The following is a 12,860-nucleotide window of genomic DNA, read 5'->3' as shown; positions in this document are numbered from 1 at the left end:
GGCAAGAAGCGTGTGGAAAACCAAGGCGCAAAAATAACTGCCCATGAACTGAGAAAAGTCAAGCGTGCAGCTGCCAAGATGCCACTTGCCACCAGTTTGGCCATATTTCAGAGCTGCAACATCACTGAGTGCCCAAAAGCACAAGGTGTGCAATACTCAGAGACATGGCCAAGGTAAGAAAGGCTGAAAGAGGACCACCACTGAACAAGACACACAAGCTGAAACGTCAAGACTGGGCCAAGAAATATCTCAAGACTGATTTTTCTAAGGTTTTATGGACTGATGAAATGAGAGTGAGTCTTGATGGGCCAGATGGATGGGCCCGTGGCTGGATTGGTAAAGGGCAGAGAGCTCCAGTCCGACTCAGGCGCCAGCAAGGTGGAGGTGGAGTACTGGTTTGGGCTGGTATCATCAAAGATGAGCTTGTGGGGCCTTTTTCGGGTTGAGGATGGAGTCAAGCTCAACTCCCAGTCCTACTGCCAGTTTCTGGAAGACACCTTCTTCAAGCAGTGGTACAGGAAGAAGTCTTCATCCTTCAAGAAAAACATGATTTTCATGCAGGACAATGCTCCATCACACGCGTCCAAGTACTCCACAGCGTGGCTGGCAAGAAAGAGTATAAAAGAAGAAAAACTAATGACATGGCCTCCTTGTTCACCTGATCTGAACCCCATTGAGAACCTGTGGTCCATCATCAAATGTGAGATTTACAAGGAGGAAAACAGTACACCTCTCTGAACAGTGTCTGGGAGGCTGTGGTTGCTGCTGCACGCAATGTTGATGGTGAACAGATCAAAACACTGACAGAATCCATGGATGGCAGGCTTTTGAGTGTCCTTGCAAAGAAAGGTGGCTATATTGGTCGCTGATTTGTTTTTGTTTTGTTTTTGAATGTCAGAAATGTATATTTGTGAATGTGGAGATGTTATATTGGTTTCACTGGTAAAATAAATAATTGAAATGGGTATATATTTGTTTTTGTTAAGTTGCCTAATAATTATGCACAGTAATAGTCACCTGCACACACAGATATCCCCTAAAATAGCTAAAACTAAAAACAAACTAAAACTACTTCCAAAACATTCAGCTTTGATATTAATGAGTTTTTTGGGTTCATTGAGAGCATGGTTGTTGTTCAATAATAAAATAATTCCTCAAAAATACAACTTGCCTAATAATTCTGCACTCCCTGTATGAACTGCAGGCATGAGTCTGGACTCAGAGGGAAACGACACTCTTAATTTTCCACTTAAGGGACAATACAGGTTATGCATCACCTGCTGTGACAACTGGCCTTTTTCAGTGGTTTGACTCAAAAATACCAGTGAGAAGGCAACAAATAACCTGGGGGACAGTCCGGCCTTCAAACTCGATTTTCTCTTCACCGAAATATGAGTTCATAAAGTCTTCGTGGCCACGGCACTTGTGAAACAGAACGTAATTTTGGCTGTGAGTAGAAGAGAAATGTGGCATGCATCAACAGGAAATTCATATTTTTCTTACTCATCCTACAGTACCTGGTGTGATGGCCACCCCGTTGCCATTGACAACTGGGCTCTCCTCTTCCTCCTCCTCAGGCGGCTCCAGACTGGCGCGCTGCTCCATGTTGCTGACTGACTGGTTCCTCTTTCTCTTGCCCTGGGCGCTTGGCCGGGCTCCGGGCAGCAGGGCCTCACTCACATTCAGAGGAGGGGCTGCCGGGGACGGCTCGGCTGGAGGTTTCGGTGTGCCGTAGAAGTTATCTGAAGGCAGAGAGGCAGCGTTTGTGTTAGAGGCCACATGTACAACCAAAGTGGGATCCCAGGTGATGTAACACACCGTCTGGGAGGCGGAGTAAAGGTCCACAGCTCGCAGACAGCTGTGGCTTTGAACAGATGACTGCCTTTCAAAATGAAAGATTTATCTGTCTGAACAGAGTGCCGCAGAAATAACTTAGACCATGTTTTTGCCTGGTAACAAATCATTTCTATTAAGTCTAATCAATTTACCCACTGGCTGGTGTTTCAGCGAGGAACAAGCATATGCAGTTCCATTTAATAGAGGCCTTCTGATAGACGTTAGTCTGAAAACATGACCGGAGTCAGAACACAGGCTTTTTAATCACAGAGAATATAACAAGGATCCCAAAACAATAAACCAGGAAAAAAACCAAGCTGTCTATTTTCTAACTCCCTCAATTTCCCATTCCATTCCACAAACACACCGGCTTAGAAAGAAAATTGGACACCACAAAATGGCTAAACAAACAACAACAATACTAAGACGACCGGAAATAACGCCCCACACATGGAAGTCAGTGTCATCAATGTCCCTATCCTTTAACTTACAAAATTATTTTTTGCCCTATGATGACATTTCTTTACTATGTGGGGGCCTTTCCTAACTCTGACATATCTCCTAAAAGGAGGCACCCCCGGCATCGTCCACTAAATTTATCATCCAATCACTGTCGCACCCTTTTTCAGCGCTTAAAGGCCGAGGAAACGCCCTATAGACTTCTAAAATGTCACATTTTACACAGGAGAAAAACTGCTATAGAGGTTCATCCCGAACTGTCACTTTGTTTTGTGACCTGACTCCTGACCCGCCACCCACTTTATTAGGACCAGGTTGGACCTCCTTTTGCATGCAGAACTGGCCTAATTCTTTGTCGCACAGATTCAAAGTAGATTTTGGTCCACATTGACGTGATGGCGTCGACAGCTGCTGCAGATTTGACTGAGATCAGGTGAATGTGGAGGCCATGAGAGTACAGTGCACTCTATGTTGTGTTCAAGAAACCAGTTTGAGATGAGCTGAGCTTTGTGACCAGGTGTGTTATCCAGCTAGAAGTCTAGCACACCGTGGTCATAGATGGGTGCACATGATCAGCAACAATACTCAGGTAGGTGGTGGTGTTTAAGCAGTGCTCATTTCTGATCTTGCCATCTAAGATTTCAGCAGAAATCAAGAAAAAGCTTATTTTGTTTTTAGACTCTTTTTGTTAAGCCCTGGAGATGTGGGCTGGTGCCCATCTGGCACCAACAACCACGCCACATTCAGCAGTTTGTCTAAACCACGTCTACAAGCCTAAATGCATTCAGTTGTTGCTGTGTTGGCTGATTAGATATTGTGTTAACGAGCAGTTGAAAGTGGCTGATGAGTGTATTTCCAGGGCTTAGACTTCCTAGTCTGTCCCAGCTTTGTTTTTTTACTTCCTTTGTTACTCTGTGTAACCTCAACACACAACCCCTATGAACGATTTAAACAGAACAGCAGCAGCAAGTTAGCAGAAGCACTTAATTACCTTTCATTAAATACAAGCAGAGAAACCTAGACACAGATATTCTTCTGCAGGGAGAAACCTGGATTTGGTTTCAAAAGACAGATCAATTTTCAGGCACAGCATCTTAAGAGTTAAATTACACGTCTGCATTGGTTCGGTACTAGATTACTTGACTCACTAGTTTGCTGGCTCCTAAAGCCCAAACCAGCTGTTTGTTCTCACTAATTAAGCCGACTCTTCCTGAGCTACAACTGCAATGTTGGACAGAAATGTGGAAGCATGTTTGGAGAATCATTATCACAGTGTAAGTGGGAGGAATAACAGATTAGTTAAAGTTGGGCTGGGTTTCAATAATAGTCACCGGCATCCTCAGCAGCAGGCCGGCACTTAATGAATCGGGGGGAGATTTTGGTTCCTCCTCAAATGTAGAATTCCAAATATAAGTAAGTCCTCTGGGACAGATCATGTCCTTTTATATGATAAAAGAAATCTTGTACTTTCTCTGATTAAACCTCTAAGTGATTAAAATTACATAAAGGAAAAGCAACTAAAGAACAGATCTAAAGAACTGGAGCTTTTTATTATATAATAATATAAGACACTGCAAGTACATTCAGTGTACAATCAGGCAACGTGAAAGAATCCAGGTTGTCTAAACTTTGATTTATAAGCTGAGCAAATTTATTCAGCATGGCTTTTTATGACTTTTGTGGATCTAGTTTGCCTCCATCTGCCCAGACAGTCAGCTGACTGTTTGGACTGACATGGCTAACTACATAAAAACCAATCACAGATGAGCGCCAGTCTACTGAACATAAACCAAAGAACGGGAGAAGGAGGCAGCAATAAAGGACAACACGACCAGCAGGAGGAGCACAGGCATTGCAGCCACCACTTCCTCCACAATCTGTGAAAAATATAAATCTGCACCCGCTGGCACATGTAGACAAAGACACAAGTATAAAGCCGCATAGGCAGCAAGCACCCACCTGTGAAAGGTTAAAGAAGAGATCCTTGAAAGAACTTAAGGCATTCTGGGGTAAGTTTAGGCCAGAGTTCCTCCTCATGCCCCACGTTAGTTTTAAAAATAAACTCTTCCCTTGATCTTGAATGCTTGAGACGCCTGAAGGCATCCTGGTTTTTGTACAGTTCAATATCCACCTTCAGCTGTGACTCATCTCACATGATCACATACGTAAGCTCCTATGTGCACCAGTTCTTGCATTCACATGTACACCCACATGGAATACAGTGTCCAGACTCCACGTCTGATTTTAGTCTCCTTCACTGCCTGCGTTTAATTTTTTTTTTTTTTTTAAAGGCACTGAGTTTGTTTTTGTTGTCTGCTTTTTTTTTTAAGTCTTTGTTTCTCTCTCTACACAAAGAGAAGACAAAACATGATTGCACATGAAAAGCACAGAATTAAGAAGGCTGTCCTTTTACATAGTGTAAACAATGAAAAGAAAAACACTCGGAGCAGCTACACAACAACAACGACAACAATAACAAAATCATTTGACAAAATATATGCAATTGAGTTTTTGAATTGTTCTCAACATTTAGCAAGCTTTAGCTTTGTAAAAGGGGACCATGTCACACGCAGTAACCCTGGAAAGTGAAGCAGCCAGCGCTGCTTTTTAGCTCTGGTTAGAAACTGGGGCGGGAGCTATCTGAATCTAAATCTCACAGTCTACTGCATTCTTTTATCTCAGGTGTTAGAAGACTTTATCATGCTTTAGTAACCTTAAACTGCATGGTGGTCAGTTCAGAGACGTGCTTTGGAAAACCAGACCATTTCAGTGTGTAAGCTAACAAACGTCACAGGTGAGTGCATCTCCAAGGAAACAGTGAAAGCTTATGCTGCTGTCAAGACTCCCAAGAACTGTTTCTCACTGCTATCCTTGCTTTAATTTATAAGACAGAAATGAAGCCCATCTCTCAGTTATGCAATTTAGGCTTTTTTCACATTGTGAAAAACAGTAATTTGAGTTAATGAAATTATAAATTATTCCATAATCAAATTACACCGATATATCACCCGGCATACATCCGGTCTCTGATTCTTCCGTCTCCACTCTCTTATTTTATTATGCATTACAAAATGAGTTGCAGCACCTCTAGTGCAGCCACCCAGAAACAGACAGTTCCCCCCAGTGGGCATAACTAAGCTCGGTGTCAAGGGAAATGTACACTGCAGACACACTGCAGACACACACTTGTGACATGAACATGAAGACGGGAACACACATACATGTGCCCGTATCCCCTACATTCGCACACACACATAATTTGTGTGCGTGTGTTCAGATGCACACACCGAGGAGAAAAATAAAACTGCTTCTGGGCAAATGAACCAGCAAATCCCCCATCTGTAGACATATCCCTGACAGTGTAGCAAAGCAGAGATGCACAGACTTGACATGACTTGGAAATGGCTTTCGTCCAGCTCACGCACACACATACACACAAACTGTTGAACAACCACAGGAGGAAACTATGATACTGAATAAAATCAGTCCACAAGACTCATTTTGTTTATTTGAACATCACCTGACACATCGAATTAATCAAATAAATATACACACGCTGTCGCGCAGTGTATGTATATACATAAACATGGCAGATTTTAAAAATAGAAAACTGGTACTACCGAAACATACGTTCCCATTTTTCCTCCCCGTGCACCTGTACTTGTCCTGCAGATGAAGACTATTTTGTGCACAGCAGCATTCCCAGAGCTCACCTTCATAGGTTCCACTCTCTAGCAGGGCTCCACTTTGCTCCAATTCCATAAAACGCTCTACACTCACAAAGTTGTAGTCCACCCCTGGCACCTCCCCCTCCTTAGGTTGCCTGGTGGTACCTGCAGAGACAGAGAGAGAGAGAGGGTGAGGAGGAAGAGGAGGGGAGAGGAGGGAGGGAGAGGTCATTAGAACCAAATGGGGCACTTGAGAAGAAAAGGCAGGAAGGCAGAGAAAGCGCTCAGAAAAAGGGCTGGATGGGAAAAGACGGCAGATTTGAGGCTACAAAGTGTATGAGAGGAAGTGGGAGGAGAAGGGAAATGGAACAGAAGAGGGTGACTGAGGAGTCATCACTTGTGATAGCCAAATCCATTCACACAATTGTGTGTGTGAGTGACAGTGAGAGACAGCGAGAGAAGAGCAGGGAGAGCAAAACACCAACAGCAAACCACCATTATTCAGTTCCTACGAGCCAATCCAATGCTTCTTTAGTAATGAGTGAATCAATATGGCAGTTTTAGGAAGCATAACTCAAACCTCCTTACACAGCACACAATACAGCGCCGATTGGATTATTGTGGAAACAGCAGGAATGCAGACGCACCACATTACCATGCAGCAATTAGAGCCTTCCTGCATCAGTGCTCTGGAGATCTCCATCAGCGCAGCGGCGTCGAGGCTCGGCTCTGTGATGGCAGCAATGGGAGTTTTGAGTTTAATGAGGTGCTGTGTTTGTGTCTTTGCCAAGTGGACTTACAGCTCGGGCTCAGTGAAGTATGCTGCCGTTGATGCCCGCTCTCTATCGATCACGCCTGAAAACAATCATTGGTATGGAGCGGACAGGGAGACCGCTCTGAGCTGTTCGCAGGACTCGGGTCCACAGTGTAACAGCTAAGTCGGATTGATCTGGCTATGCGGGTTACCAGAAAGTGTACGATTTGTGCCAGGTCCAAGTGTACAGGTCTGAAAAGGTGATCAGCAAGTTTTTGGAAAGCTAAAATTGGGTACAGATCCTCAGGTATGAACAGAGGGTATAAAATGCTTACAGGCATCATAGCAGAAGTGTGAGCTGTGGGAGATAAAAACAGCAGGTGGATGAGGTGCTGTGGGCTCACACATGACACACTCATGCATGCAGAGAGAGAGGGGTGGCTGCAGCATCCTCTAACTCTCCCCCTAATCATTAGATGTCTATTGATCGTCTGTCACTGCTTTATTCCTGTACTGCATCCACTGAACATTCTCAGCTGTATTTACTTCACCAGTGGGAGCAAAGATGGCAGCCTAGCAACACCTAATGAGTGAGGAAGCAACACCAAGAACATCAGACATCGGCAGACATCTATTAAACTTTAAAACATGGCCACACTGCGCACAGACTGTGGTGTCGTTTTTTGTACTTTTCTCTGTCTGTGTGCGTCTAAATGTGTGAATTATACTGTGTACTTGCGTTTATGACTGTAAATGTTAGCAAAGTGCCCACTGTGCCCATAATAATCCCATCTCCAAGCTGATCACAGCTCAGTTGGACACCGTGAATCCGCAACTCCACTGGAATGAGTGTGTAGTGTGCGTCGCTGTGAGTATGTATCGCCCTTCCCATCGCTTGATGGACTCAGATCAATACTGAATTAGTTGACAATGATGTGAATGGCAATAAGACTTATAAAGAGCTCTAAGATCTATAACATAAACATGCAGTTAATTTGTTAATTTAACTGACAAAGCTTTTCTGCATAATTAAGCTTGAACAGAAATGTAAACTTTGGGCAAAGGCTTTGCTTTTAAACAATACACAATTTAAGCTTTTTTTTCTGAAAAATAGATCATGTCTGCTCATAAATATTAATTAACTAGCACCATTCTGCTAGCAGTAACAATAAAACTAAGCACATGTCCAATTTTTTGGGTTGTACTTAAGAGGGAAACTGTAAATCATATATACATATACATACACACACATATGTATATATATATATATATATATATATATATGTAGTTAAGCTACACTTACATACAATAAAAAAGAAATAAAAGCAGAGGTCCAAATATGCTCATTCTTGGCAAATATGCATATATGCTTCTGTATTTCTGCATTTGGGAAAGGGGAAATCTGCCTCGGCTATTATATTATATATATTCCACCAACCTCAGAAGTATTGATGGGAATTTATGGGAATTTCTTTCAGGCTGTAGTTTCTTTCAGGCTGGATTGCATTATTTCATATAGTATAATAAAAATCTTCCCCACCTCCATTAGCTGACTCATCACTCCTCTGACTCAGTCTGTACAAACATTTATCATCATAATCTCCACAAACATGATGTATTCTTGAGGGTTATTTTACAAGATTGCATCACAGTGTCAGCTGATCATTTTAGATACAATTTCAAAAACACAAACACCCCCTAACGCAGCCTCACATGCGTGTGCGAAAATGGTCTTCAATGCCACTTGAACTACACTCAGTAGCTACACTTAAAAGAATAATGCAGATGATATTAACACCAAGGTGTCAACAATGCCATAGGCACACAGACACAGATTACCAGAGAGGCTGTCTTTAGCGTTAACGTTGTTACTCTTTTAAAAAAATATTTTGCTATACTAAAGCAAACTGAAAATAAGACGTGCAATAGGTCTACAAAATAATGACTCAATAGTGATTCTTGGCTTGACTGAGGACACAAATCCCAGTCTCCTGAGTGAAAATCGTGTGTCTGATGTATTTATCCACCGCAATCCTCTCCACATAGACTCTGTCGCTTTTTCCACCACCTCACGTCCCCTGAAGGTAAACCTCTTCCACTACAGGTACCTTCAGCTGTTGAGGCATGCAGCCATGGACTGATGTCAAAATGATGTGCAGCCATGCATACACCAGAGTGTTTATATTTTTTGTGGAGCCGGGTTTAAACAGTCAAATAGCTGCAGTATGCTTGGGTGCAAAGACACGCTTTAAAAGAACAATTGCGAAGAAGAAGAAGAAGAAAAAGGAGGACCACCACGGCATGTGCAGTGCGACTCTGAATATCCCCAGCTGGCCAGGTGGGGCTGGTCGCCTTCATGGAGTACAGCTATTGATCTGTAAGATCAGATTGAAATTATTCTGCTGCCCACACCAGAGTAGGCAGAGCCTGCTGGCATACTGATGACCTGCTGATAGCCTTCTCCCACAGCTTCCTTCAGTGGACACACCAACTGAGCTGAGAGAGGCAGAGTGGGAGAGAGGGAGGGAGTACGTCTTGTTGGATCTGAGCTGGAAATATTGATCGAGTATCTGGGTTTGAGATAGGCCGACTTTTCCTCGTTTCTCCTTTTTCCTTACACATTTCTGCTCAGAGTGCTTTGGGGCATTACCCATTTTCCTGTGCTCTTCCTCCCAGTAAATACCTATGAAGTAGAAGTTTTTATTATAAAGAACATTGTTTCCAGAAAAATCCAAGCATTGTTCCTTCTGCCCCTGTTACCCTCTTTCACCTGTCTTCATCTTCACTTAACCTAACCAACTTTAGTTTTCGTATCTGTGAAAACTTAAAACGTGAAGGCAGAAACAACAGAATCCGTAATTATCTGTGTAGGTTCTCATTCATCCAGGACATGGTAACCTAAGGAGCATGTAAAGAAAAGCGACCAGTCACTTTTCTTTACAAGCTCCTTGGATAGTCATAATTGACGTGTTCCTGAAATTCCTTCAGTTTGGTTTTGGCGGTTTTCTCTTCATATTTTGTCATGTGAACACAGGAAGACCTAAACAGTGCTTTAAATCTTTACCCCTTGAAATCTTTTCTATCATATTTCCAGTTAGTAAGGGTTGTCTCTGCTGGTGCAGCTACCCTTGGAAAAACCCGGAAACTATTCTAATGATCATCAAACTACATCTTTACTGAGATCCACACACAGGTGTTAGAAAAATGGACCTGAAGAAGGAGCTGCTGACCGTCTTCTACTGCTGCTCCATTGAAAGTGTGCTGACATATTGCATCGGTGTATGGTTCTCCAGCTGCACCACAGCACACAGAAAGGCACTCCAGAGGGTCATCAATATGGCCCAAAAAATCATTGGACATCCTCTTCCCTCCCTGAAGGACCTGTACAGCACTCGCTGTCTCAAGAGGGCACGCAGCATCCTGCGAGACTGTACACACCCAGGACACCGGGTGTTTAAGCTGCTGCCGTCTGGCAGGAGGTTCAGGCTGCTGAGGTCCCGAACAAACAGACTCAAGGACAGCTTTTACAACAGGGCAATAGCCCTAATCAATGCAAATAGCTGACCTGATTGGCTACCTGCCTGGACTTTTTTAGGGGAGGTAACAATGTTTAAAACAATAACAATAATAATATTTATATTTATAACAAGGTGCAATAATAATTAATGTGCAATAATAACAGTGTGCAATACACATAACACTTATTCTTCTTTTTTATTTCTAAGTTAATATACTGTGTTGTGTTGTTTGTGTTGCGTTGTGATGTGTCATATCGTGTCGTGTTGTGTTATATGTAGTACCGACGTAGGACAGTTTTTCCAATTTCATTGTACTACTGTACTATGTATGACTGTGCAATGACAATAAAGAATTATCTTATCTTATCTTATCTTATCTAAAGAGTGCAGAGGGGTCGTCAAATGTTGTCTTTATGGGGGAAACAGTTAATAAATGATGCAACTGCACCGGTGCTCAAATTAAAACAAAAAAATAGCAGCAGACTCTACAAAGTGGAGGCGGTGATGCTCTCACACAGCCAAAAACACTGCTGCGGTTGACTATTGATTGGGTTTCGTGCTCTTGCTAATAAAAGGATAAAATCGGCTGTGAGCCAGAAGTGGTCTTTGCATCACAATCAGCCAGTGTATCCAAACCTCTCAGAGGTGACGCTGCAAGTAGGAGTACGAGCGCCACTGAGATTTATGGCTTAAATGACTTAAATCTACAATAAAACAGAAAAGCTTGGAGCTGCCACTCTGGGAGGGAAAGACACTGCCTCAAACCATGACAGCGAAGAACTACAGAATATTTTCTGTGGATGTGTGTGAGGGAGAGAACAGAGAGAGACGATGTAGAAACACAACAAGGAAAGTCCATTTAGAGCTAAAGCTAAAATAGATGATATACCGAAATAACTCAGCTGGGTGTCAGATGATAAGAGGACAAAGACCTTTGCTAAATTATAGAGTGGAGGGAAGAGTGGCAAGCAGAGAAACACAGAGAGAGGCAACAACAGAGAAGGAGACTGAGAGAGGGGGGTAAAAGGCTGATTGGTTAACCTCGCAGTGCATCCACAGCAGCTTGCAAGTGTGTTTGAGAATGTGAACTGTGTTCATTCGCATATTTATATAATTAGACAGGAAGTCACCAAGAGGGAGAAGCAGAGTGGTGGAGATTCAGGGCTAAAAATAGACTATCGATGGACTGATTAACATAATAAAGGTTGGGGGAAGGCAGTCAAATGATACGGTCTCTGCACGAGGATGTGTGGGAACAAGGAGGTGTGTGTGGAGTGGGGGTGTCAAGCGAGTCTCTCTTATTAATAGTTAATACTGTAATCTATAGACACGGAGCATGGGATGTCATTATTTTCTCCAGAGTTCTTATACTCATTATCCTCCACAGTAATTTTAATAAATTTGTGGTTATAATACAAAGAACATTTATATGATAACATGACTGAGCAGCAAACCCAGACTAGTAAAACTGGATGTGCAGAGACTCAGAATCATCTCTGAGTCTCTGTGTGCATACAGTCAGGCTCATAAGTATTTGGACTGTAAATTTTGCCTCTACACACCAGCACAGTGGATTTTAAATAAAGCTATCAAGATGTGATTAAAGTGCAGACTTTCAGCTTTAATTCAAGGGTCTTTTTACGAAAGCATTGCATTAACCATTTTGGAATTTAAATAATTTTTATACACAGCCCCCTTTTACAGAGGAAAAAAAAAGTAATTAGGCAATTGGCTGACAAGCAGTTTCATGGCCAGGTGAGGCCAGTTTCCTCATTAAAATTAAGCAGAGAACATCTGGACTGTATTACAAGTGGAATTTCACAGTATGACGTCCAAAGAGATGTTGGTGTGACTGAAGGAGGCCATCATTAGGCTGGAAACGAAAACAAAGCAGAGATACAGCAAAAACTTTAGGAGTGTTGGAATCAACGATTAGGTATATTCTTAAAAAGAACGAACACACCGACCAGCTCAGCAACACCAAACGGCCTGAGGGACCACAGAAGACAAAGTACAGGGTGACAGACTTTTTTTCTCAGTTAAGAAAAACCCTTTAAAACATCCAACCAAGTCAAGACGAGGTCAGCATGTCATTGTAAAAAGTCTTTGGACAGATGAAACCAGGCATAACTTCTACCAGAATGATGGAGAAGAGAAAAGTATGGAGAAGGAAAGAAACTCATTATCACATTATCGGTGGAGGTAATGTCATGGCATGGGCACGTATTGGATGCAGGTGGAACTGTTTCACTTGTGTTTATCGATGATGCGGCTGCTGACAGAAGTAACAGGATGAAAGCGAAGTGCACGGTGCTGTATCATCTGCTAAGATTCAGCCAAATGCTGCAAAACGGATTCCCAAGACAAAAAAACCGGCCAAGTCAGTCACCCGATGTTAACACAGCAGAGCGTGCTTTTATTGTTATTGAAGACAAAGCTGTAGCAAAGGCCTAGCAGAGCATCTCAGAGGAAATGAAACAGCATTCGGTGGTTTCTAGACTTCAGGCATTTGTCTTTGACTGCAAAGGATTTTCATCTAAGTATTAAAAACAATCCTTATGTGTAAAATTATGACAGTTTGTCCAAATAATTTTAAGCATCTGAAAACAGGAGTACGTCAATCGA

At 42.5% G+C, this 12,860-nt stretch overlaps 1 protein-coding gene across 5 annotated transcripts in view; it reads right to left on the bottom strand.

The window, feature by feature from the left end:
- The window catches only part of LOC116318343 (membrane-associated guanylate kinase, WW and PDZ domain-containing protein 2-like), a 90,307-nt gene that overhangs the window by 39,390 nt on the left and 38,057 nt on the right, over nt 1–12,860 (bottom strand). For all 5 annotated transcript variants that reach the window (XM_039615644.1, XM_039615645.1, XM_039615646.1 and 2 more), the window contains exons 3-4: nt 6,009–6,128; nt 1,518–1,742 (exon numbers count right to left, since the gene is read on the bottom strand). In XM_039615644.1, the coding sequence (XP_039471578.1) occupies nt 1,518–1,742; nt 6,009–6,128 (345 nt within the window). The remainder of the gene's footprint in view (nt 1–1,517; nt 1,743–6,008; nt 6,129–12,860) is intronic.

This window comes from Oreochromis aureus, linkage group 7 (assembly GCF_013358895.1).
Source record: "Oreochromis aureus strain Israel breed Guangdong linkage group 7, ZZ_aureus, whole genome shotgun sequence".
NCBI classification, from domain to species: Eukaryota; Metazoa; Chordata; class Actinopteri; order Cichliformes; family Cichlidae; genus Oreochromis; species Oreochromis aureus.
Note: the sequence above shows the minus strand (reverse complement) of the source record. Positions and strands in the feature narration are given on the sequence as shown.